Below are 27,995 nucleotides of genomic sequence, written 5' to 3' on the forward strand. Positions count from 1 at the left end.
CATCCATCCAAAAACCAGTCCATCCAAGCGGAAGCGGAAAGGAAATGTATTTCAAGTAAACAGGCGAAGGGAGCGTTTGGTTTTAATCCCTAATCTCTGACCGACAGTCACATTTAACATTCCGTTCTACAAAACGAACACCACCGATCTGTTGCAGTGGGCGGTTTCTGTCAACGTTGTTGTCTTTACGAAGCCGTTAACAATTTGAACAACATAGGTGTTTTAGCTTCAAAAACAGACATCGAAGCTAAACCTCCAAACCATGTCCTCCTCGTTGAGTAGCAAGTCCGATGAAGAAATACGCCACATGCTTGACGATTATGGCATAAAACACGGTCCTGTGGTCGGTGAGTTGGTCGATTTGAAATTTAAATCTTGTTCTTAAATTTAGCGCTCATTTTTTAATTAACGTTAACATTAGGCTAACACGGCTATTTAAAGTAAGCCCCAGCCCGGACGCCTTTACTGTACATATCTTTCTTTTTGATTATTACTAGTTTACATTATGTTTTAGTAGTAGTAGTTGTATATTTGTCTGTCACATATGCTTCAATTAATTAATTACACAGACAGGATCTTATTTTTTACCAAAAGACCCAACTTTTTCCAGAACTATAGTGAGTTACAACAAGATCACGTTATTCAGTTAACTACATTATTGCATATGTCACTCCTTTATACTATAGTCAGTACCAGAAGTCTGTATGAAAAGAAGCTGAGAGAAGCCTTGACCAAAGAGAAAAAAGCCAAACCAAGCCCTGATAAAACATACTACAGAGAAGAGGGTGAGTACATACATGTCATGACGATTATAACTTTACAATTGATTGATTGAAGTATTTATTAACAATTACAGTACATTTCAAGCACACCTCAATACAAAAAACTGTTAACTGTGAGTGGACGATCCAATAAAGCACTACACTTGTTTACAAAAGGGTCCACCTTGTTCAATTCATCATAACATTTAGAGACATACAAATATACACTTCTATATAGCCAAAAAACAGGAAATCATCATCATAAAGGATGTAAAAAGGGAAAAGAAAACATACAGTGAGCGAAAAAAGGTGTGTGTGGGGGATTCAGATTTTACGGGGGCCAGTTTCGAATTGCAGCCATCCGTAGGTGCCTTTTGAGAGCGGTTTTGAAGGAGTCAAGGGATTCACATGTCTTAATGACCGTTGGTAGGGCATATTCCACTAATAGGAGCGAAATGAATTTAGAACGTAGTCATACCCGTTGAACATGAACATTTAATTCCACGTTTGACCTTATTTTCATGCCCTCATTTCAGAAGAGGAAGTCACCTATGTCACATATAAGTTACCTACAGTAAGTATCTATGAATTAGCTCTCTATGAATATGCATGGTATAATAAAATGTATTATATGACTGAATAGTCATATAATACAGTTCAATGTTCATTCATTATAAATATTGCCAATTTTGCAGGTTAGAAATGACGGTTTGGAAAACAGGTGAGTTCTCCCAATTTAATCCTATGGTTCACATTTGTTATTGATATTTAATTTGTGTAATATATTTAAAAATAAATCACATTTATCCACAGACCTTACATGAGGTCAAGACCGCAATACACTGAGAGGGAGTTTGACGATGAGTAAGTCCTTTTATCAAGTCATGATTGGTACAATCATTGTTTTTCACTAAATTAATCAGCAGTATAAAAACATTCTTATACTTATATACTTCTCTTCCAAACAGGAGATCCTATTCCAGCTCACGGTCTGAATACGGTGGAAGGGATTATGTCGATGAGTAAGTGTAACAATTAAGGCAGTCCGACTCCTCAATGAGATTCACACTATTGTATCAACATGTCGGGACTCGAATACAGTACAATGTACTGTATACACAATACATTTGATTCCACAATACAGTCTGGTTCTGGAGACGTTAGTCCTACTAAAAAAAGAATAACTCTTATGTTGTGTTAAATAATTCACTGCTGTTAGGTGGAAACCTTTTATATCCAAACCGTTTCTTTTGTATTTTATTGGGAAAATAGCCGATCTACAAGATCATCACAACACGACACGTCATGTGTAGATCTGCTATTTTCACTACTTTTGTGCAACACTTGTATGATGAAGTAGGGCATTGTAGCGATGTAACGGGATATCGGGCATCGATATTATAATTATATCAAGACCGACCTGTCCTCTTCAAAATGGACATTGACAAAGATGTGATTTGTTTACCCAATTTTACAAATTGTTGGAGATAAGTAAATCCTTAGTCCTGCACTCTGGCCGGACACTGACCAATTGTAAAAGGCCCATGCAAGGCTCCATAGACGAATTCAGAAACGGGTCTCATGGTCGCAGCTTACGTATTTCCTGTAGGCGGACTCGACATAGCTGCAGGGTTTAAACCCTCACCAGGTGCACCTCTTCTACTACAGTGAACGGTAAAGTGACTGATGTTAGTCTGCCTCAAACGTTACTCTTTTACCTGCTTTTTACTAACACTAACATTACAAAGATGCCCAGAACATCGAGATGATGTGGCTGCTGTACTTTATACCTCATACTAAGCATTTAAAGTATGAGGTATAAAGTACAGCAGCCTTGTGTTCATAAAACAGAAAGATTGGGTATTGGGTAAGACTGACGTTATGTATCTTTCAGGACCTTTCACTGCTTCGTCTCAACCATTACTCAATGGCTCTGGTCTCAGACCCCGCGGTGGATATTTCGACATTCCGGTTTCTTCTTTGTTTTTGGAATGTTGCCACTACTGTTGGAGCAGCCATAAACTAAACAGGTTCATCTCGATGTTCTGGGCATCTTTGTAATGTTAGTGTTAACACATTTTGTGCCCAAAACATCTGTGGACGTCCTGGGTATTACCGCACGTGCATAGCCCAAGACGTCTGTGGACGTCTTTGGAAAAATATATATATATATATATATATATATATATTTTTTTTTATTATTAAACAAAATCAGAAAAATCAAAACAATCATTTGGCGTTTAAATTAAATAACTCAAACTATAAAACATTTCAAAGTAAAAAGTTCCAGCATGTGTCTCCACAGTCAACTGAATTATAAAAAATGTGAATGGAGTTTCTAGGTGAAAGTGATTTTGGGCAGTTTTGCGTGGGCTCTCAATGTAAGAGGTAGGTAAAAGAGTAACGTTTGAGGCAGACTAACATCAGTCACTCTACCGTTTACTGTAGTAGAAGAGGTCGCCTGGTGAGGGTTTAAACCCCGCAGCTATGTCGAGTCCACCTACAGGAAATACGTAAACTGCGACCATGAGACCCGTTTCTGAATTCGTCTATAAGTCAACTTAAAGAGACAACAAATCTAGATAGTGCCCTTTCACAGAAAAGTCTGGATGGTCCCTCTCTCCTTTCCCCTCTGTTGTAAACTTTACAACATGTTGAGTGCATGCGTCCACAGTATTGGCCCTAACCAAAGCACAAGGGGAGAACAACAAATGGGGATTAAAAGTAAACTGCTTATGCTATTATATTCTGTGATCTGAGAATGTCATTGTCATGGTGTTTACTACTGTACTGCAGTAATATCTTAACTGTGACGTTTTAAATGTGATGATTCTCCAGTAAATTAAGTTTCTATGATTACTGACTCTCTTTGACCTCAACCTGTCATGTTTGGTAGCGGGATAAGTCTATTGTAATTAACAGAGGTTAGCTTTGATCTAGTATTTTCCTTTGTTTTGCCAATGGATACCCAGATTGGCTTTGGGCCAGCAGACATCAGTTCATAGGTGTCACCCCCACATCGGCCTCAAACCCGCCGGCGGCGGCAAAAGATGGAGAACTCCTCCCTCTCCATATACAGTAAAAGATGGACTCATGCAGTCCTCGATCTCTTCGACTGCTTAGCTCTTATCTCATCTCTGGTCTGGCTGCTTCCTCTTCCCGGGCTTCTCTGAAAACTACCAAAGGGGGGAAAGACACAGGCGTCTTTCCATCCAAAGATATATTCCATCCTAATTGACTAACATTGGCTTTCAAAGTATGCAGGCCCGTTTTGAACGAAAAGCCTCAAATCATGAACGCAGCGTGCAATTTACGTGAAATCTTTCACACACTTTCCTACTAGGCTGATATGAGGAATATATCCCACCCTTTTCACATTGGCCTGTTATAGCGCCACCAACAGGTGGATTTTTGCAAAACACAGTTTTTGGAAGAAAATGCCTCAAATCATCCACTTGCCAAGAACAAATTGCACCCTTTTCACATTGGCCTATTATAGCACCACCTGGAGGCCACAACCTGACCTGGCCTGGTGGAGACCTGTGCCCTGAGGGGCACTTTTTCTAGTTATGCACTATTTTGTTTTGGAATAGACTAGAGGGTATGCGTGTGACATCATCAAACCAGGAAGTTATGCAGGAACACCTACTGAGTGGCAAAAAACGACTTTCTGGCCTTGACAGCCCATACATCCACACAGAAAAGTCATATCTGATTGCATTAAACGATGTTAAACTCACTTTGCCTGTTGCTTTGCCACTCGATGTGCCATTCACTTTAAGCATGCGCATACTCTATAGCAGCTCAGCCATCCATGATGTTTCTTTTACCTCCTGTTTTTAGGCGCCACCTCTATGATACACCACCACCATCCACATACAGAAACATCTCCTGTTCAACACCAGTAATGAAATCTAGCGGGGATGCTACCAAGGACACTGCAGTCTCACCCCGTGAGTCCAGTCTGATCCCTCGGTGGATTCAGTTTGTGGTCTTCTTGGCAGTGGCGGCTTTTCTCTACTACGTGTTCTCCACCATGGAGGCATCATATAGTGAACCTTTCAAACAAATTGATTGATTTAAATGTTTTAGTGTGTTGGGTATTTTGTTGTTGTTCATCTTTATATGTGACATGTCCGTTTTTATGAAACATTTGTGATGAATTAATAAGTGCTGTTTATTTTTGTAGCACTTCTGTGTAAATAATGCATGCCTTTAATAATTGTTGATGCAATGACAGGTTATTGACTTTGATGATTTTGGTGTTATTCATATAATCTTAGACTGGTGTTCGGTTACAATTTGTGAACATGGCAAAATCTCTAAAGAACAATGCAGAACTAGTGACTGAGTGTGCCTGGTGGGCAGTGGCTCAACGAGTTACTTCAGGCAGGGAAGCCGGATGACCCACAACCTGACACAATATGTCCAGTGAAATTATATGTGGATGATGATGGGTCGTTCACCTACAAAACGGATCTCAAGTGCCTTAACATTTGTATTAGATACTTTGATTTTATTTGGGGGGGATAATTTGCACTGATTTCTCAATACAGTATTTGTTTTTGCCGTACCATATGCATACAGTATTTGAGCCTAGTGCTTTCATTTTTCCCCAGATCACTCTTTGTATAATCTTACAATTTTTGTCCAATGTGTTGTTGGAAAGATTAAAAATATAAATAAATTAAAATTGATTAATACTGATGACTAATACTGTTTGTCTGATTTAAAATGAGGTGAAATTAGGTTACCCTAACGTCACCCAGGGTGAAGTTAGGCGTTAAAGTGTATTGACACTTTAACGCCTTGAAAAAAAGGCGTTAAAGACACTTGACACATAGGTCGATACGTGAACTGGGGACCTTCTGTTTCCCAGGCAGGCGGCCCCTCTAATCATTCATGGACGACACTTTTGGGAATGTTTAGTGACAAGGCAAATACAAAGACTTTCAAAAGCCCCAAGCATCAGCATTTATTTGGTACTCCACGCAAATCAGCCACACCATAATGTCAGAGAGCAGTAGCAGACCTGACATCTTTACAGCAGGCCCGTCCTTGTAGAAAGGCAGCGTTTTTATACCCTGTAAAACTAGGTACCCCCAAAGCATACCCTGTCATGTCACCGCATGTGAAACTAGTCAGTATCACGTGTTCCAATGACCAGCCAACCACAATGCTGCACCAAAAAATCTTTTATACAAGAAATACTGCAGGCCTATACATTAGGGAAATTCAGTAAACTGACAGGAAAAATGTTCTTCATACACAAGAGTACACTCTAGCCACTAGGTGCAATTTTTTTTTTTTTAATGTAAGTTATATTGATCATGTACTCACCCTCTTCTCTGTTGTTTTATCAGGGCTTGGTTTCTAAGTAAGATCACATCGATCACTTGGTACTGTATACAAACTTGAGTGAGAATACCAGTTATTCCGTTCCGTTTAATTCACAGAAAGGGCAGCCAATTGATGTAAACCACTTTCTACATTATCTATAAAAGCTATTCATCGGTAGGCCTAAATTGAAACAAATTGAAACTAGCTGTACAAAAATGAAAAAGAAAAACATCAATTACAACGACCGTGCCATTTTCCAAAGCAAACCAGCAGTTGGTAATGGAAAGGATCTCCGTTTAACGGAGATTAAACACTTACATGTTTAATAACAAACTGCCAATGACTGCAAAAATGCATGGAAGGGCTACTAAAAAGTATAAAACACCTAATCCTTTAAGGATAATTTATCAATGGAAGCAAGGACATAATAAGCTAGTGGCGCCCGCCATTACAGTGTTACCTGGTAATCATTTTAAAAAGAAATTGTATACATAGTCTATACACAGTGACCTGAGGAACACGTTTCACAGTCAAGCTTTTTGTACCAATAGTATTTTTTAGTCCCTACATCTGGGGTTCTAGTAGTAGCCAAGCCTGAGTGAATCTGAAGTCTAGCATGTCCAATGGTGACTCCAACCCATAGTCTTGTGTAGCCTCTAGGTAGAGTTAAGATCTTGAAGATAATACAGTGCATAATACTAAGAATAATCATCGGATCCAGTCTTTGCCAGTACTGAAACGTACAGTAGTATGAAGAGGCGAAGAGGGTTAGTGTTTACGTTAGAGGTCAGCAAAGAGTTGTGCCTTATCTGGACTGTCCTTAAAAGGTCTTGTTCCAACTTGTGCCGTTGCCATTTCCAACAGTTACAGACGAAGCTGTTTGGTTCTTTGGAACATGGTTATGTTTCCCTCCTTACCAAGCCAAGAAGGGTTGTCAGTGGCCGCTGTTTCCAGAGGGTCATCCTCGCTGGCAGCTTGGTTCTTAAGCTGAAATAACACAAGTCTACACTGCAATGAGCTACTTCTGCACAATATTGAATACTCAAATACAACATCATTCAGTGGAGCATGCATGGATGGTATCAGGTACGGTCGCCCTTAAACCATCTCGCCCCTCGGATTCTTTTCCGCCGACCTCACGCCGACCGCTCGGTGCCGCGGTTCTTGTATTCTTTATTTTGTTTTACTGAGAATAAGGTTAGAAATAAGATTAGGGTTAGGCATAGTTTTACTGGGGTTAAGTTTAGGTATAGGGTTAGGTTTAGGCATAGTTTTACTGAGGTTAAGTTTAGGAATAAGGTTAGGTTTAACCGTTTAAGCATAATTTACTTTAGGAATACCAGGCTGCGCAGTTCCGCCGGCTGTACGCCCGGGGCGAGTTGGTAAAGGGGCGACTCGTTTGGTATTCACATGGATACTATGTGCTACTATGAATAAACGTAAACAATGCCATACCTTTAGGTGTCTCCAGTGTGGTTTGCACATCCCCATCAAATCTTATTAATGGATAAGGCAACGTAAGTGTTATCCACACCTGTAGAATAAACCAAACCTTGAATTCAGTCAATGCTGAAGGAGAGCTAAAAGTTAACTCGTCTTATGTAGATTAAGCCTAATTTATAAGTCATATCAATTTATTAACAAAAAGAACACATTTTCAAATGGAAACCATGACACTACAACGAATGATTAATAACTTACAGGTTCTGGTCTCCCTCTCAAGTTCAGAAGGCTTCTTCTCCTTCTTGCACAGCACTATGGTTATGGTGATGATGACGATAAGAGCTACCATAAATATCAGACCAGACACCAACCAGCTCACCACCATGGGACTCAACACTGGGTCTGGGTCTGAGGAGAGGAAAACCACAGACATTACATCATCACCGCGGTCGAGATCATGGATTTCACAATGCCACGCCAGACTTTCCGGTCCTTCATTGCCATCCCCAGTTCCTGCTTACTGATGCATGTGTCCCTAGCGATGACATCAGGGAACGACAGATTGCGCTCTCATTAGAGGGCGGGTGTAAGTGCCATCCAACCGTTTCTCTAGTTTCTTTGAAAGTGTCCATGTCTAGGAGCCATAGAGTAGAATATTTTCCTAAATATTTTTACTTTTAACATCAGACATTACACTACTGTCCATCACTACCATTATTGATGGAGAAAACAGCCTGCATTAATGGATTAACATAGAACACAGACAAATAAGCCATTATGGGAGGGGGCCAAGTTTAGAGTCCTTGGGAATCCAGTCAAGTAAACTTTAAGTGGATAATTAATTTGATTGTCTACCCTCTGAGATTTACTGTAAGTAAATCTTGTCCACCACAAGAATGTGTCAATAGCTTATTGACTGTTTAACAGTAATTAAATGTCTTTACCAGGAACTACATTTTGCGCACAGTCTTTTGTAAATATCAACTGCATTAAGTATGGTAAGCTCTCTGTAAGTACCTCACCTCTGATGGATATAGGCAGGGGCTGGCTCTGTCTGGAGACAAAAGTACGTCCCCCTAACTGGACCCGGTACTGGCAGTAGTAGTAGCCCTCATTGGAGCTCTGGGCACTGGCGAAGGTGAACGTGACAGAGGGTGTGAGGGCGGGCAGGGACTGGCGAACAGTGCCATTGGAGCGAATGAGGCGGAGCTGGAAGGAGCCTCCAGGGTATTGTTGCTGGCTGGTGCAGGTGATGTTGAAACTATGCCCCTTGATGACAGAGCCAGCCGGGGCCTCAGAGGATGTGTTGTACCAATGCTGGGGAGTCAGGAGATCCACTGTGAGCAGGAGAGTGGAGTTTGTTAGTCTGTTGTTCAGTTAAGAAAATGTAACTGGAGTTTGTGGCACGCTTGCACAAAGTAATTTCACCCACTATTTAATACCTGATGAAAAGTTGTGATGTGACAATAAACTTAATTTAAGGTTAAGACAAGAGGCCATCACTTGGAACATAAGTGATAAGTGACGGGCAGAATTCTATCCCAATTAAAATGTATAATATACAAGGTATTCTGGCAAGTTAAATAATCTGTATTGAGCAACACCAACTATTATTTGAGCAATGTTGACTATCAATATTCTGCAATTAGCTGGCCCATTTTTATTCCACACACCAATGGAACCATATATGTTCTCACCCTTACATAGTAGGCTACAGTGCAGAAATGACTCACCCACAGTGATGTTGATGGAGTTGCTAGGAGGAGAGCTGAGCAACTGAGATGGCAAGCTGCCCTTGATCCTGTACAGACAACTGTAGCTGCCCTGGTGGGAAGTCTCCAGTTCAGATAGCGTCAGCTCCACTCTGGTCTGGCTCTGGTCCACTCTCTGAGTCACCAGTGGCGTGGACACACTGTGCTTGTACAGGTGGAAGTCACTCAGGTGCCGACCCTGTGGGACAGTGCAGCTGAAGCGAACAGACTCCCCGCGTTCGAACACGGTGTTGGGCGTCAGCAGGGAGAGGGAGGGTAACAAGAGAGGACCTGGAAGCAGATCCAGGTTAAATACAGAACACTGTCTGAATTTATTTTGATTCTGTGTTGTGCATTGCGTCGAATGAGTTCAACACAAACAATACAATATATTAAGTCCCATATCATGGTCATCATTCTTCTGAATATCAAAGCAATTGGGAGCACTCACCCGAGCATATAACTCCTGCATCGTTCCTGTGGGTGCAGTGGTGTTCACTGTGGAGGACGGTGGCACAGTTTGTCAGACTGGTCTCGTGTCCGGAACACAGCGTATGCCACAGCCAGATCACCCCACTGCCCGGACCGAATGCCGCATGCTGAAGGGCAGACTCGGCCAGACCACAGCCCAGCTCTCGGCACGCCACGTCAGCATCCACCAAGTTCCATCCACGGTCACAAACTGTCCCCCACTGGTAGTGCTTGAGTACCTCAACTCTGCCCGAGCACTCGTCCCCATTCACCAGTCTGACACGCACGCCGTCTGCCGACCAGAGAACACGACTCTCAGAAGCAGGACAGGACAGGGCAGAAATGAATATAGATATTGTACATGTTTGTAAAATGTATGTAGAATTCCAATTTCCTTACCACCAGAAGCATCGATTCCATCCCACAGGACAAAACCTATAGGTGGGTGGGAAGGTCAGAAGAAAAATAGCAATGTTATCATGCGGTCATGTATAATTAAATGACATACAGTCCTTTCTCACCATTACGTTATTGTGTTTATATAGCAGAGACAATGGACAATTCAGTAACTGTCCCAGAATTGGCTACAGAAAACATCAAATGCCATCTGTAGTCCCTGGACCTTACGTGGATGGAATGTACAACTACAGTTGTGTGTGTGGGACTGTCTGTAAATAAAGTTCTGTTTCCATATGCATGCCCTTTCCTATGGTATGTGACTCGTGAGTGCATGTCGCGTCGGTGTCACGTTAAACGACGCTACAGCATGTAATAGACGGGGACGGGCATTGCGTAATCAGAACAGCTCAAGAGCGAACTTATAGCTAACCACCCAGCCAAGCTCTTACCTAATACTGAAAGGATGTGGAGAATCCTCAGCATCTTTCACCCTTCCATTAGACCGCAGGATGGGTGGGATGGTGACGATGATCACCGATGATGATGATAATGATGACAGCTGCCCAATGCGGGTTTTCTCAAATAAGGTTATAATGCAAAACACATTAGCTTCCGTACTAGCTGGCTAACACGGCTAACAGCTCTGCTGCTCCAGCTAACCAGCCGATCTAATATCTGGCATCATAGACAGTTTAGCGAGAATGGATGGAATAAATCCACACGCTATAATGCACTAAAGTAGCGGCTGCTACACAGCCCAAGGAAGCTCATGATGGATGGATCCATCCAGGCATCATCCAGCAGCATCGCGCTGAAAAAGTAAACTATCAACATGCCTCCGGGTGCGTCGCAGTGACGTCATCGTGTTCGGCCGTCCCTCTGTCTTAACGAGGACAGGTAAAATTAGATTACAAAGTGATTTACAGTATGTGTGTGGGGATTTAATCGTCTCTAGTGTATTTACAGTAATGCAAATGCACATAAAGCAATAGCCTAGGACGCGACGCGTCAAAGGTGACCATTAACGGTCAGGGTAGCTCTGGTTTAAAGGACTTCTAAGGTCAGGGGTGGTTCTGGGTTTTTGATTGATTGATTGAAATGTTTATTAACAGTTTGCAGAATTACAGTACATTTCAAGCACAAACTCAATACAAAGACTGTTAACTGTGAGTGGACGACCAAATTAAGCATTACACTTGTTTACAAGAGGGTCCACCTTGTTCAATTCATCAAAACATTTAGAGACGTACAAATAGACACTTATATATAGTCAAAGAACAGAACAGGAATTCATCATAAAGGAGGTAGAAAAGGGAAAAGAAACATACAGTGAGGGGAAAAAGGGTTGGGCGGTGGGGGGGATTCAGATTTTACGGGGGCCAGTTTCGAATTGCAGCCGTCCGTAGGTGCCCTTTGAGAGCGGTTTTGAAGGAGTCAAGGGATTCGCATGTCTTAATGACTGTTGGTAGGGCGTTCCACATTTTGGTGGCATAGGAGCGGAAATAATTTAGTCCCTTGTTTATGCCGAATCTGGGTTGTACATGGTTCGTTGCACTCCCTCTGGTGTTGTGGGTGTGGACTTTGTTAACATTAAGGAAGTATCTGGACAGGTACATACATCTTGGTGGTGTATCGAATCTTGTGGACCAGACCCATTGCAAGATGCTGTACTCTGTCGTCGACCCTAAGCCATTCCAGCCTGTCAAAGTGGGCAGGGGTGAGGTGGGTTCGGGGGGTGAGGCCAAGTAGGAGCCTGACCAGTTTGTTTTGGGAAGGTCAACTGCTTTGTTTGCCCCCCCCCCCCCCCCCCCCCCCCACCTTGTAAATCTTTCCCCCAATAACATATACAATGACACAAGGAAAACTGGACAGAATATATCTGTTTCCAGATTAGGAGAGATTGAAAATAACTTTTTATACTTTGCATTTTTTATTAAAACCCAACCAAAAATAACGAAAAAGATTGTACGTCGTGCAAGTACAATGCAACCCAGGTCTGTATCCCAAAATCTAGACTAGAGGGTCTAAGTGGTTAAACTAAAGTAATATTGATCAATTCTAAATATTACCTAAGTATTCTGAGGCACCCCTCTTGCATCAGCATCACTGCACCCTGAGAAACCTTGTTTTAAGTGTTTTAATATGGGTGGTACTGGTAAGATATCGGTTGGCACTTTTAATTTCGTTGTACATGTTACAATGACAATAAAGATCTATTTTTCCTATTCTTTGCTTTATTGTAGGCCTACCGGTGTTGTTATTGTAAATCAATTGAAAACAAATTGATCTATGAGCAAAAGTCACCCAGGTCACTTGATGGAAACCCTGTAAGTAAATGTCCAGATGGCCCAGAATTGGACACATTTGACAGCAGTGATAGAGCCATTGCAGCGACCTTTAAAGAATTCTAGATGCCAGAATTCTGACACTGCTGCAAAACAGATGCACACTGGGTAAACACCTCTCCCACATGCAGAGTCAACAATGTAAACAGATTTAACTGTATGTAATGTGTTTTTTTGTGGTTGTTGTTGTTATTATTATTATTATCTTTTTTTTAATTTGTTTTGTATTTATGGACATTTCCTGATTTTCTTCGAAGATTTTGTTTAGTATTTGTGCTGCCATGGGGTTGTGGGGGGGGGGGGAATATATGTGAATAATTGCTTTGAAAATACTATGTTGTAAAGAAAAATCAATAAATTGTCTGTAAGTACATTAAGATCACACTAAGCACACACTGTACCTCTGCATTTGACCCATCCTAACAGTAGGTGCTAATAATATAGTAGTTAGGGGTTAAGGGTCTTGCCCAGGGACATTTTGACATTTCCAGATGGCCTCTCTATACCCATTCAGCTATGACCACCATGAAGGCAGGTGCAACAAAGTTGTTACCTAACAGGAACAAAGAATTCAGTTCAGATTCTGAACTGCATGCACACGTGAAACAAACCACGTGCATACCCAGATTCGGCTCAAACAAGGGATTAAATTCATTTAGCTCCTATGCCACTAACATCATGTGGAACACCAACAGCCATTAAGACATGTGAATCCCTTGACTCCTTCAAAAACGCTCTCAAAGAGCAACTATGGACAGCTGCAATTCGAAACTGGCCCCTGTAAATTAAGTCTGCGTTTCTCCCCATACTGTACATGTATTTCCCTTTTTTAATTTCTTTATATGATTTCCTAGATGATTTTATAGAAGTGTATATTTGTACGTCTCTAAATGTTCTGATGAATTGAAAATGGTGGACCCTGTTGTAAATAAGTGTAATGCTTAATCATGGATTGTCCACAAAGTAACAGTTTTTGTACTTGTGCATTCGTTTGAAATGTACCCTTTCTGCATACTGTGAAATAAAAAAATCAATCAATAAGACTTGTATTGTATATATTATGTGTATATTATATCAATATCATTGTAGGCCTATAATATCTTATACAGTATATAACAATGTATGTTTTACTACAGTCAAGATATGGGGAATATTATCACGTAAAATGGAGAGTTGAGGGAAGAATATGAGACTTTAGGGTTTTTTTTTACAGTTTTTTTGTAAATGATGAAATAAGACACACTGAGGTCATCACAATGGCTGTGAAAGCTATGATGTTACTATTATTATATCTATATTAATATTATATTAATTTTATATCTGATTATATCAGGCCGGATGTGTCCCTTCTCCTACTTTGCTGACCTTTTCAAAATGAGACAAAATGCTTGTAAATAAATTAAGAAACGTAAAGGGAACATGCCTGTTCTTATTTTGACACAACTATGGGTTTTTATCCTTGTAAACTGTATCATTGCCTCTTGTGTCATTATTGTGTGGTAGAGAGAAAATAAATTCTCCTTACTACAGACAGAGGTCACTCACAAACCTCAGTAACGCAGTCAGGAATAAACTAAAAGTTCAGCTATTTGGGGAAATACTCAAATAAAGCCACATTGCCAATTATTGCAAAAGAAATCACTCGCATTAACAATTTGTAATTGGTAATACATTACAGATATAATCACTATTGTCAGCAACAGAATGTGGAGGGGTGTTGTCCATTGGGGTTTTTCTTTTTTGACTGCTAGTTGTGTTTTGTTTTTTGTTTGTTTTTCTTGTCTCTTTCTTTTGTGTAAGTCATGTGTATTTTGTATGCTTTATTGTAAAATCAATAAAAAACTTTGATGACAAAAAAAAGCAAAAGAAATCACTCACAGAATTTAAAAAAGATCACATAAAATGTACACTTTACCACTTCTAAGGTGGAAATGTTTATCGGCCCACAAGGGTTGAAATGGCTAATGTTTTGTTTGAAAACAAAAACATAGGTAGGTACAGTAGGTAGGTAGGTAGGTAGGTACTAGGTAGGTAGGTAGGTAGGTAGGTAGGTAGGTACTAGGTAGGTAGGTAGGTAGGTAGGTAGGTAGGTACTTAAAGGACAACTTTAGTTTTTTTCAACCAATGTTCATGTTTTAGGTTGTTATTAGAGAAAGTAAAAGATGAGTGTTAATTTTTCTTCATTTGCTGGTTTCTTTCGTTTTAGGGATTTTAGAGGTTTTTGACAGGGGGGCGGGGGCATTCGAGCATGGGGCTAATATGTATTTCTTTACAAAATATTATGGCGATTTATTTATTTGATTATTTACTATAGTCCTAATATACCCCAGGAAATTACATATGGCCACAGAAGATCACAGGATCTACTGAATGTGAAGGTAGCCTACTGGGGGGATGCCCCATCCCTGTGTGTTATAGGCTCAATATGCAGTTTGACACATTCAGTAGATCTCGTGATCTTTGGTGGCCAGAATTTCTTGGGGTTTAGTAGGACTAGAGTAAATAATAAAAAAATAAATCGCTCTAAAATTTTGTAAAAAAATACATATTTAGCCCCATGCTCGAATGCCCCCGCCCCCCTGTCAAAAAATGCTAAAATCCCTAAAACGAAAGAAAGCAGCAAATGAAGAAAAATGAACACTCATGTTTTACTTTCTCTAATAACAACCTAAAACATGAACCTTGGTTGAAAAAAACTAAAGTTGGTGGTAGGTAGGTAGGTGAGTGGGTGGGTGGATGGATTGATAGAGGACAAATATTGTGCATAATATTCTGTAAATGGTAAAGAAAATGTATGTGTGCACTCATGATAGACTGCAGCAGTATAAAATCCTGTACCGATTGCAAATATCTCCTAATAGAAGACTATATGAACCCACCGCTATCGTCTATGTGCCTTAAATGTAAAATCTCGGTAGAGATCTACACTCTGGTGATCTTGTCATAAAATACAGGCATATTTGATGGATATTTTGCAAGATATGCAAGACATTGGGTGTGGTGTTACATATGAAGTCTTTGACTCTGGGTCACCGATTCAAGATGCAACTATTGTTGCTAGCACTGCATCCTTGCATAATGCTGCTAGAAAAAATGTGTCTTGGATAAGTGACAAAGCTCATACTAAAACTAGTTGGCATAGGATGATTATGGAGTGTTTTACTCTTGAATACTTGACCTGTATGCTTCACTCTTCATGGAGATATGGGCTCCATACCTTCGGTTCTCTAATAACACAGTGGCTTATTCAACTCTTTCAAGTGTTTTTCTTGATTAATAGTGTATTTCAACTTCTGTAACTTGTCTATGGTAATGTGGTAATTATTATACCTCCCCTTTCTGGCTCTTTATAATGTATTATAATGCATGTCTTTTCCTCATCATTTATCTTTGTTATACTTGCAATGCAATAGGCCTAAGTATATTTTGGGGGGGGAAATCTCTAAATGGGCAACCAACCAAAAATAACATGTACATCTTTTTTTATTCTTTCTTTTGGTTTTAAGGAAAGATGTGCGCATCAACACCTACAGTATGCTTTCCTTCCCTGTTCATGTAGAAAACACCCAGCTTGCACCAGCTACTGCTACAATAACTGGCAGAATCTAGTTCTGGTTGGTGGAGCCACATAGTACATCGGGTGGTGGAGCATAGCAAGAGTATTTTGCAATAATTCTGGCCATGTCGACAAATGATTTCTTACACTAATAGATAATTAACACTTTGGATTTGACTGTGTTGTTTCCCTTGATTTAGTGAGTGGGTGGAGGGTAGTATTAAAAGCATTGTTATAAAATAAAATATACAATATACTTCCATGGTGTTCCAGACCAGGAATGTATAGGCCTACCAGTGTAAATGTGAGCTTTCTTGCTATGAGTGTGACAGTCCTCTTACTTTCATTCAAGTTTCTTTAGCTGTGGTTGCTTATCATAAGCATAGTAAGTAAGCCTTGCCGAGCCATGAGGTCCATATAGGGCAGGAGTGCCTATCTCCTGTTTCTGTAGCATGAGGCAGCTTGATGTACAAGTCCACCCCCTGGACATGACACTAGTATGTCGCAAGGACTTACCCCCAATCCAACCGTTGCTGAGTGCCAAGCAGGGAGGTATTGGGGTCCCACTTTTTAGAGTCTTTGGTATGACCCGGCCGGGGATCGAAGAGACCTCCCAGTCTCAGGGCGGTCACTCAAACCACAATGTCACTGAGCTGGTCTTATCATAAGCATGCAAACACTTAAACGGAAGGGAAAGAAAGGAACATTGATGTCAGTGTTTCACTTTGTTCTATTTAATTTCATACAGTATTTATCATAAACTACAGAGCCTCTATCCAGTGCACTGCTGAGCAGGCATTCAGAAGCTTGTTGGAGAATATGCATGAAAATATCTCTTTGGTATGTTCCATATGGGTGTGTCACATATACTGTCATATTATTTGATTTACTGTATACCCTGAAATCTTGAATAAACAAAACTGTGGAGAATATGCATGAAAAGCCTGCTTATAATTTATAAACTACATTGTGGAATTATGGCTCATCTCCAAATTATCCAGGTTCATCTGCATTCAATCATGATATCTTTACTTCAACTAATGTGCCCATTGGACAGGCCATCCAATCAGGCTACCATGCAATGCACCACATATTTTAAGAGCTATTCACTTTGACAAATGTCTTCCGTGTTCAATAAATTAAATTCAATATATCATTAAGATGCATTGAGTGCTTAACCACATGAACACTAGCGGCTATTCTGGACATGTCATGATTAGTGAACATTCTGCGAAAATAGGTGAACAGCAAAAATAGCTGATCTACACACCCACAATGTCTTGCACTGGGACACTTGGAGTCGAGAGATAAAAGGAGGGGTCCAAGGACAAAGCCCTGGGAGACACCAGTCAACAAAGTATAGAGTTTAAGGGGTTAACAGTCCTTTTGGTTTTAAAAGGATTGTAACCCCAACATGTCTGTTGCTTAAGCTTGTATGCTGATACAAGCAGCCAACTCCTGCTGGTGTGTGACCAAGAACACCAACATGGGCTGACATTCCCAGCCCTGTTCAGTGTTCAACTGCAGGAACTGTCATTAATAGAACAGTGTGATTCAACGGCAGACTGTTCATTGATCTACTGCTGTAATTAATTTTCTCAAGATGGTTCTGATGAATTGAAAAGGGTGGACACTATTGTAAACAAATGTAATGCTTTATGGTGTCGTCCACAGTTAAGTCTTTGTATTGACTTGTGCTTGAAATGTACTGTAATTCTCCAAACTGTTAATAAATTCTTCAATCGCTTGAATGTTTTAAATCCAGTAATATTAAATTCACATTCATTCAGACACACACACACACACACACACACACACACACACACACACACACACACACACACACACAGCTCTTGCCTTTCTCTCTGAGACACATGACTTATAAATGCAGATGATAAGCAATGAGCACCAAATACTGCAGCTGATTAAGCATCCCAATATATCACTTTCCTTACAGCAATTTATAATAGGTTGACATCCTGAACATAATTTGTATCCCCCGTTATGTAATGATAGTCAGATTTACTGCAAAGTAAACCCTGAAATTTCGTTTTGATTGATTGATTGAAGAATTTATTTACAGTTTGCAGAATTACAGTACATTTCAAGCATTGATATAGAATACATTTTCTTGTACACAATACAATTGTATTTTAATTAAGTCCAGTCTGCAAGGACCTTAATGCAAGTTGCAACCATCATTTGTACACTCCATTTGAGTTACAAACTAGAAAAAGTGCCCTTCTGGGCACAGGTCTCCACCAAAAATCAACCTGTTGGTGGCGCTATAACAGGCCAATGTGAAAAGGGTGGGATATATTCCTCAGCCTAGTAAGAAAATGTGTGAAAGATTTCACGTAAATTGCATGCTGCGTTCATGATTTGAGGCTTTTGTTCAAAACGGGGCAATCTTGCAAACTGTGAAAGCCAATTATAGCCAATTAGGATGGAATATGAAATATCGGACAGATCCGACTTGAGCACATGACCATAGAGATACTGTGTAACGATTTGTGAGATTTTTGGACAGAATCTGGAGGAGTAATATCAAGAAATGTGTTTTACAAAAGTCGGCCTCCTGGTGGCGCTATAAAAGGCAGATGCGGAAAATGCAGGTCAAAGGTTTGTCCTTGGCCTCTATGGAGTGTGCATGCACAGATCGGTGCAGTTTTAGGTAAAAAATGTGAACTGCCTCATGGTGGCGCTATAACAGGCCGTTCTGGAAAATGCGGGGCAGAGGTTCATCGTTGGCATCCAGGGAGTGTGTGTGCAAAGTTTGGCATCGACCGGGTTAAAGGCATAGTCCAGATAATGTATAATCAGCTACATATCCCGAGTACTAGATGCACCAATTTCCTTATTTTAATTCTGTTTCGCAGTCTAATTTACAATGGGACGTTATTGCATGTCTGACCATGTCAAAAATGCTATAAAATTACCTAAAAACAAGCATTTGGCTCCCTGTAAAGAAGCCTGATATAATAGCACTCACTTCAACCTTACAATAGGTTTATCCCAACAAATGATTGACAATTTCTTGAAGCAATTTATTGAGCCACTGGTCAAATAAGCATTCAAGTTCGTATTATATTGTAAAAGATAAGCATATTTTTAACAATCGAACTATACAGATAAGCCTGTAGATAATGAAAAATATGATAAATTAATTACTCTGATAGAATTCAAACTTCAAAATCCACCACTCTGTGTCAATGAAATTATAAACAAAATCTCACTATAGTCTCATGGTGGTGGTTTTCCAAGAACAGTACTTTTCTGAATGCCTTCCCCAATTGTATTAACCTGCTAACGATGGTTCTCTATACATTCACAACTGATAAGCAAAGAAAACTGACAAGTGTGGTAATAAACAAAAAACAAATACATAAAATAATTTAGTTAACTTAACACTACAGTACTGCAACTGTTGAGCTATTCAGATACCCTTCTAATGACATGCCGTCAATAAAATAAAAATACACGTAGGTCTTTGGATAACAGTAAAACCTGCTTCAAATTCCACCAGAAAAAAACAGTCATTATAGCAGCCCATTGAAAGAAAAAAAAAAGTGAAAAAAGGCAACATGCTGCATTTTCAAATGTCTCTCGTCCAATGTGCCTTGGGTGTTGTGTGCCTCCCATCAATTGATGGGCCAAACTTTAAAATGCATCGTCACTTTGAATTTCCCAGCAGGTAGATCAGGATTTCATAGGAGGAGAGAACGATGGCTGTGTTGGGGATTTGTCTGATCAGCTGTGGAACCAGTCCTCTGTAAAAGGCTGCATAGCCTTCCTCTACCATTATCAACCTCCCCGTCTGGAAGAAATACTTGTACTTGCTGCCCTCCTCCCGCAGTCTCGTCCGAATGACCTCTGCAGGACACAGAAAGGTAAAAAAAATAAAATAACTATAATGCATTTAACTTCAAAGATCAGAAAATGAGAGATCACCAGTTGTAATGGATGAACAAATAAAATATGTAATGCAACAATATTATAAATTGTAGGATATAATATATTATGCATACCGTGTGGGTAGGCTATGCAGGAAGCACAACCCTTTGAAACAGCAGCTGCCATCATAAGTTTCAAGAAGTCCGTTGCTCCTTTGTCCGTTACACCATTTGCGGAGTTGAGTTGTCTTTCAGCGAGGCGTTTCTTCAGCGTCTCGTAGATAAGGAAGCAGATCATCGTCTCAGAGATGCCAGCATAGGATGCCGTCAGGCCCCGATAGAAGCCCCTCATACCTTCTGTTCTGTAAACATAGCGGGCACACTGCAGTGCGTTCATCTTCTTTTCTCCCCTGGCTCTAAAGGGTGAGACAGGTAAGAGGTGTCAGTGTCAAAACAAGACATATCAGAGATGCTGAATGATGATGTGTTTGTATTTATACTCGGGTTCCAAGCTAAAAAATAAAGGAATAAGTTCTTGCAGCCTTTACTCACTGGTTATAGCAGATTTATTTTGCTTTATTCAAGAATACGTTTTGAAAGTTTGTTTCTTGACATTAGCATAACAGGAAAACATTAATGACAAAAGGGACTTCTAGATGCATCTTTGACAAAGATGATCATAAAAATCACTTGACACATTTATTTTTGACCTCCCACACACACTTGTGTGTCTTTAATTCATTAACAGAGTTAATCGTGTGACCTAACATGATACTTGTGCACGTACTGGACACTGGCAGTGCAAATATAGACTCTTCTTCTGAGCGCACCAAAATGCGTCAGCGTGTGTATTTACAGACATGGTCACATGCTAAATTGCATGCACTGCATAAACCAAGGACAGCCTCGTAGAGAAGGCCCACGTTAAAGTTCACAATGCACCAGGGGGCGTCAAAGTCTCAAGAAATCCCAGGCATGCCGTTTTATCTTACGCAACATTAAAATAAGTCTGGAATCTCTGCACACTTTAATAATGGATGCACAGAGGCTGAGTGGAAGTTAAGCGTTGTACTTACTTTTTCTCCAGCTGCATCCTCGTCTTGACCATCCACACAGGGTTCATGAGGGAGTTTGTAACAAAGGCTATGGATGGGGGGGGAAACTGAATTATTCACCAGCGTGATGTACAGCAAGGTTTTCATCCAAAACCGATTCACACTGGTAGCAAAAACCCAACATGGAGAGACCTATGTTACACAACGCTGTGTCTAATTAAGCAATATTACACGAGAGGGTGTGGGTTAACGTGATTATTGCCACGACAGTGATGCGGTGAGGAATGAGCAAGCATCACTGAAGTGGCAATAATCACGTTAAACCACACCCTCAAGTGTAATATTGCAATTATACAACAGTTACCCTTAAAACTAAGTAGCCACCGAGTTTGCTAGTGCTCTGGGAAAACAGAGCAGCTGAATTCTTTGTTTTGATTAGGTGGTGAATGGTGCTGGTTTAACCTGGTTTAATGCCGTTTCAACCAATCAGATTGCTTCCTCGAAACGACCTGTGGTATAATTCACATTCGATAAGGCAGACATGTACAAACAAAGGGCAACATTCACATGGCTCACCTGCAAACCCAGCAGAAGACATGTGCACCGGTCCACTGTTGGGAACAAACACCCCATTGAACATCTCTTTAGACTTGGAGTACGCAGCAAAATAGATGGCTCTAAAATAGAAGAAAAACAAAACAGAAAACAATGAGACATCTGCACAGCAACAAATAAATAAAAACTGTTGCCAAGACAAACGTGTGTTGCCCAAGTCTATTAATACATCTTTAATAAGGCCATGTCGTTTTAGAACTGCCATGTGATTATGTAAAGATCACACGTGAGCCTTTGACAGAGTGTGTCCAGAGTCATCTGTATCCTCTGTCTGCACTCTCTGCTATGCTTCTGGAACAGCCTGTTAAAGTGCCAGAATGGGCTGAATAAGCATTAGGCTGCAGCGATGGGCCTGGTGCCGGTCTGAACGTTGGCTTTTCCAAAGTGGTTAGTAGATCAGACCAGTAGCCAATTCACTCATCAATAAGCATACATTCACTACTCATTAACTATGGCGGGCGGGTGAGTGGGTGGGGTAATTCAGTTCAGTCTCAAATGTTAACTTATAGTTGAGGTATAGACTATATCGTATGCATTAGCAGTGTTCCTTCCTAGTTGTCCAGTGCATGCATTCCACGCAAGTACAACTTTAAAAATATAAGAAAAGCATAGCAAAATGTTTGTTATTGTGTGTTAATATTTTCCACAGATAAGCACAAGGGTCAAACTTTTATCAGACCCAGAAAATGCTGAACCTTCACTTACTACTTGTAAGGGAAGGGAACATCACTTTTCACAAGCCACTGTTTAAACAAAATCTAAATCTAGTCTAGCCTGTATTAACTTTATGCTGCAATGGCAGGAAACTGTTACAGGAACACTTAAAACTTAACAGACACATCGTTTTCTTCTAACAACCACAACAAAATGGATCCGAGCAAAGATAGACAGTGGACAATGGACTTCATAAAATGTGTATATGCCTTCTGTAACCATTGATGTTACTGTACCTGGAGGGGGCCACACCGACAAGGTTTGGCCCTAAGCCACGGAAGAGTGATCTTGGTCCCTCTTTCTCTAGAATAGACCTGAAATAGAACAACATTTTGAAAAAATATTTTAGCTTTAGTTCAGGACACACTGCCAACCAGGACTTTATTATATGTTTTTACATAAACAAAGTGTGTTATGTTCACAAAGAGTCTGAAAACGTCACTACTACTGGAATGAATCCATTCCAAACATCCTGCCCCCTCTTCCTAATATTTGCTTGAACTGTCTTTGGCCCAGGTAATGCACCATGAAACATGTCTCCTCTGTATGCTTGTTTTGTCATGTGGAGGCCATTGCCACATGTTCTTTTCAACTATTGTCAGAGTGACCCTCATTCTCCAAGCAGACAAACTGGCCAGACTGGAGCGAGGTGAAGGAGGGGGAAGGGTAGACAAGTCGTACTTACTAATAAACCTAAACCTGTTCTATACAATATCAGAGTTTGCATCTTGTGTTTATCTCTTATAATCCCAATTCTGTGAAATGCACAAATAGCATCCTTACAGTTTAGGACATTCTAATGGATTTAAAGTAAATAATCACACCCGTGTGAAGTGAGGAGCGCTCTTATCATCATACATCAATGTTTGTGTTTACACATTTTTGAGCTCCAATGCCCAGCTTTGTCTGTCCCTGGTGGTGTCTCTGTGTCCCTATGTTTAGGGTACCAACAGGGGGCGCTGTTGCGACACTCACTTCAGATTGGTCCGATTTTGTCTTCAATGTTTGTTTACACAAATACTCAAAGCTGGGCATATGATGGGCTAGCGGCCTAGCGCCCCTCAAAATAATAATATAAATACATGCCATCAGTCACATTTAGTAGGCCTTTAGGTACAGGGCTGTCAGACTGACTGCCAGTCAATTCCAGTTCAACTGAGACCACCCTAGTCCAGTGGTTCCCAAACCTTTTAGGTCATGCACCCCCTGTTACTCCCCCTGATGCACCCCCCCCCCCCACATGGAAATACAGTATTAATTGCATAAGCTATAATGAGAGTGACATACTTTTCCTATTTATCCACATATATGAATCTGAATATGGCATATATATATGCAGCATAGGCTATATTCTGCATATACTTGTCATATATTGGCATAATATATTTAAAATTACATAGCACCACCATTAGCCTTTTCATGTCGTGCACCCCCTAGAAGGCGCTCGCGCACCACAAGGGGTGCACGCACCACAGTTTGGGAACCACTGCTCCATGTACTGTAACATAACACCTAAAACCTCATGCACGTCATTGCACTGCATGTCCCAACTTCCTTCCATGGTACATGTGTGCAAGCTACCCTACCCCAAAACAGCTCAACGCACATGTGGCCAAGTACTTCAGAGCCAGAAGAGCTCTTACATTTCAGTCTCTCTGGACTTGGTGGCATAATATCTTATCATTCCCTGCCACAGTTGTTAAAGAGAACTACATCATAGCAGGATACTGTATACTTAATCTCCTCATCTCCTTACATAACACAGGCTTTATGGCCTACAAATGAAGGCTGCAGAGGAAAGCAGAGAAGAAGCCCTTGAATGCATACCCTGGACCTGAAACATGCAACCCTGGAGTTTACACAAGTTCCCCCAAAACATGTTATTTTACCATGTTTGCATCCCAATTACATGGCATGCTCCTACACAACAGCAACGTTGGTGTTTCCCACATTCTCAGTGCCTATTGACTATAGCAAGACATCAGCTGTATAATTATGCCCTTCCCAGCATAATAGTTTTGGCGAACAAAAGGTGTACCCTGCTGAAAGAAAGAAAACATGCTGTCTGCAAGTGGAAAAATACTACCTCAAGAGACAGCAAGTGTCCCTTGCACGGCAACAGCACCAACATCAGTCTTACCGTAAAATCTGAAACAGACCAGGCGTAACAGTGCCTGGCCCTGGTCGGATGACTCCGGTACTACCCACAGTACCCAGCTGGACCTGGAAGACAGGCCGTAGATTAAGGCCAGAGGACTGCAACCGGGTCTTCAGTACCTCCAGGGGACAGGTCACGATTGCTCCCACTGTACCACTACATCTGTAAACAACAGATCAATTACACAAACATGGGGGATTAGGGACTGCAACGTGGAATACGGTATATGTGTGAGTGACACAATGCAATGAACCTATACTACATATCACATTACATATAGTTTACTATTTAAGACAACGCCTAAACTTCTTAGAACAGTGTGTTCCTGAGATTTGTGATTGTGAGACTATCAACATCAGCAGAGGGAAATTCTTTTCCCATGAAAACACAGCTGTGCAAGCTCTAGGTCATGAACAGTTGTGGTAAAATAATGACTCCTCTCCATTTGCTCTGCTGTTGCCACTGTTTCAAATCAACACATCAGAGACAAAAGGTTGAGGGCTCAGACACTGCTGCTGTGAGAAGGGACATCTCAGATGTACCTTTCCCAGTTTATAGAGAGGAGTCAAAGGACCATACCGGTTTAAACACCTTTTGACAAGTCTACTCACAGCTATGGTCCAGGGCCACATTATGCAGTTAAAACTCCTTTGTTTTATACTAGATAATGCCTGCTCCCCTCCCACTAGTGTAGTGTTAATAAGCAATCTGATCTACCACCTTGCCATTGACCCGTTTAAATCAGATTAGTCAGATTATCTTCTACTCTACTGTACTGGCCTACTGGCTGTGTCTGAAGAAAGTTGTCCAATACAGCTGACCTAGCCATGAACCCATTCATCTGTAAACAATGCACCTTTTCCATCTAATGGAACATGGTCCGAAATCTGATCATGGTTTTGGATGTGGACTTGTTATACGACACACACACACAAGCTACTTTGACAAACAAATGTTGTGCTGATGCTGAAGTGAGGTGACAAAGAAGAGCTGTTGTGCGCATGACACCGATCCCAAAGATGGGATAATGGCATGCATTCAAGAGAAGTTCCTGTTTCTCCTTATGATATAGGGCATATATTATAGGCCATGTGAAATAATGTAACACACATTTAAAATTACTGTATGTTACACACTTTTGAAATGACTGTGTATGTCACATCAGCATGCACTAGGTTAGGTAGGTTGGTTCTAATCTCCGTAGGGAAAGCTGTCCTCATCAACAACAGCTGTCCTCATCAACAAGTTGCAGTCAAATTCCCTTCAGGCTTACAACATTAAAAAAACATAACCTAATCTAGAAAAAATCTAAACTGCAACATTGCCTTACATGTATTCTATACATTTGAGAACAACATTACACATGTTAATATTAACACACACACACACACACACACACACACACACACACACACACACACACACACACACACACACACACACACACACACACACACACACACACACACACACACACACACACACACACACACACACACACACACACACACACACACACACACACTAAACTTATATCATGGCACTATGCCCACATCTCCTGCCGGTTTGTTTTTTAACTAACTGAACTGGTCAAAGGCAGTCACACATGGCTCAGTTGGATTTATCTTTAACGTTTATTGTTCACCATTCATTCATCCAATAGGTCAACACAGTGACAGCTGCTAAATGTTGAAACCCGGCCTGTCAGTACCTGTTAAACAAAGCCACGCACACAACAATTGGGATCATAAAAAAGCTCAATACTAACCACTTCCCAATTTATAGTCAACAAGTATGGTGGGTGTGTGTATATACACATCTCATTAGATTTACATCCTACGGTATATTTTCCTCCGTGTTGAAAGCCTACTAAGACTTGTTTGCACAGAGTAGAACTAGAACATGTCGTTCTTGATCAACGATAACAGCCATTCAAATGTAATGCAGACATTACATATGCAGAAAACCGGCTACTTTCGCATCCATATGATATTTAAATAACACGGCCATGCTCAGTCAGTACAGATCCAGGCTAGGCCGGCCGGCTGTCATGGAAGCACTAGAACTGTAAGTATTATGTAACAGCAGAGGACATTGTGCTAAGGTCAGTCTCATGACTGCGACACTTTCAACCTCTCGAATTATGCCGGGCATTGAGACCACTATGAAAACAAAATATTATATTTATTTATTTTGACATTAATTTGACCTCAAGTGTCTGTCAACTGTCAATGTCATTGTTAAAAACACAACACGAGATAAGAATCAAAACCATCACAGACTACTGACAAACGAGCAAAGCGATGGCTGACTTCCGAGGTGGATTTGACTAATTTGCGGAACGAAATAGTGTCGTCCTGCCATTGAGCTACCATTACATGGCCAGTGTGGTTTAATGTGAAAGGATAATATGCTTTTCACCGTTATAAAACTACCACAAAATACCAACATTCAAATGTGTTTTCTGGAGCCAACATTGGGCCTTCCCGTAAGTACATACAACTTAACAAGGACTCCCTGGAAGTAGATGGTGACTGTCTAGCTGTCTGGCGTTAGCATGAGAGCTAGCATGGCTAGGAATGACAGCTAGTTTATCCGGTTTTGGGATTGTGTAAATAAAGATTCTTCTCGTGTGTTCCACACACCCCAAGAAACTAAACAACGAGGATTACTGCAGTGTTCATATAATATTTTAACTTATCCAGGACAAAAGTTAAGCAAAACTAAGCTTACTGGTGCAGTACGATAAGCATAACTAGTTATTATTTAAATACATTAAAATACAAAACGTCGAACACGTGAAGGACAGAGTTCACGCTTCCATGCACGTGCCCGACGGGGAAAAAAAGATCCGCAGAGTACAGTACGTCCACCCCGTTGTTCTCTCCTCCTCCTCCTCCTCCAAACGGAGAAACCGTAATACACATAAAATGTCACTAAACTTACCCCCCGGCGAAGAGATGTAACAGCGTGTCTTTCTGTGCCATGTTTGCCCTGCGTCCTTCCTTCCTTCCTTAGTTTAAACAATCACCGCCACCATGCTCTTCTTCTTTGTAAATGAAAAAGAATTTGGATGTTTCAGCGAGAGTTGATGAGGGTTGTCTGTGGGGAGGGAGGGAGGGGAAGGAAGGCTTGCCACCACACCGAATCGAAGCAGCAGCTGGGCTGTCTGACTCACGTCCTGTCCTCCTCTTTTCCAGCAACCGGCTTTTCCGTGAAGCGGTCGACTCCTCCTGGTTGCTGCAGTGTGCTTTAGCGGTTAGCTCTGGCTTTACTGTCTGCTCACGAGTCACTCTGCTGATCTGGTGTGTCTGTGAGCTGGCAGCTGCGTCATGATGAGGGGCCGGACACGGGGGTGTGTCCATGACGTAGCAAAACCAAACGCTCGTCAAAAGAATCAGATTCAGAAGTTCAGAACAGATCTACAAGCTAACAACGCGTCGCGCAGCGAGGCGTTGTTAGCTTGTAGATCTGTTGTGTTTTTTTGTGTGGGG

At 40.9% G+C, this 27,995-nt stretch overlaps 3 protein-coding genes across 5 annotated transcripts; 1 reads left to right on the top strand and 2 right to left on the bottom strand.

Annotated features, from left to right (window-relative positions):
• The first annotated feature begins 55 nt into the window (after positions 1-55).
• Positions 56-5,471, top strand: LOC306913871 (uncharacterized protein). Its single transcript, XM_079490684.1, has 7 exons — positions 56-347; positions 687-785; positions 1,298-1,335; positions 1,457-1,482; positions 1,575-1,625; positions 1,730-1,783; positions 4,605-5,471. The coding sequence occupies exons 1-7, from the start codon at positions 263-265 to the stop codon at positions 4,837-4,839; spliced, it is 588 nt and encodes a 195-aa protein (XP_079346810.1). The 5' UTR covers positions 56-262; the 3' UTR covers positions 4,840-5,471.
• A 240-nt stretch (positions 5,472-5,711) lies between these two features.
• Positions 5,712-11,005, bottom strand: LOC306917887 (uncharacterized protein). Of its 3 annotated transcripts, none has more exons than XM_079496002.1 (8): positions 10,615-11,005; positions 10,166-10,201; positions 9,747-10,058; positions 9,278-9,586; positions 8,567-8,881; positions 7,803-7,952; positions 7,557-7,635; positions 5,712-7,088 (listed from the first exon to the last, which is right to left on the bottom strand). In XM_079496002.1, the coding sequence occupies exons 1-7, from the start codon at positions 10,646-10,648 to the stop codon at positions 7,592-7,594; spliced, it is 1,200 nt and encodes a 399-aa protein (XP_079352128.1). In that variant the 5' UTR covers positions 10,649-11,005; the 3' UTR covers positions 5,712-7,088; positions 7,557-7,591. The 3 variants fall into 3 exon arrangements, with proteins under 3 accessions (XP_079352128.1, XP_079352129.1, XP_079352130.1); XM_079496003.1 differs by having other exon boundaries at positions 5,712-7,104; XM_079496004.1 differs by lacking the exons at positions 5,712-7,088; positions 7,557-7,635 and having other exon boundaries at positions 7,807-7,952; positions 8,562-8,881.
• Positions 11,006-19,092: 8,087 nt separating this feature from the next.
• slc25a33 (solute carrier family 25 member 33) lies at positions 19,093-27,817 on the bottom strand. The gene is made up of 7 exons (XM_079526485.1): positions 27,448-27,817; positions 24,484-24,663; positions 22,580-22,657; positions 21,591-21,691; positions 21,036-21,102; positions 20,095-20,375; positions 19,093-19,939 (listed from the first exon to the last, which is right to left on the bottom strand). The coding sequence occupies exons 1-7, from the start codon at positions 27,486-27,488 to the stop codon at positions 19,740-19,742; spliced, it is 948 nt and encodes a 315-aa protein (XP_079382611.1). The 5' UTR covers positions 27,489-27,817; the 3' UTR covers positions 19,093-19,739.
• Between the last annotated feature and the right edge of the window lie 178 nt (positions 27,818-27,995).

This window comes from Electrona antarctica, assembly GCF_951216825.1.
Source record: "Electrona antarctica genome assembly, chromosome: 2".
In the NCBI taxonomy this organism is placed as follows: Eukaryota; Metazoa; Chordata; class Actinopteri; order Myctophiformes; family Myctophidae; genus Electrona; species Electrona antarctica.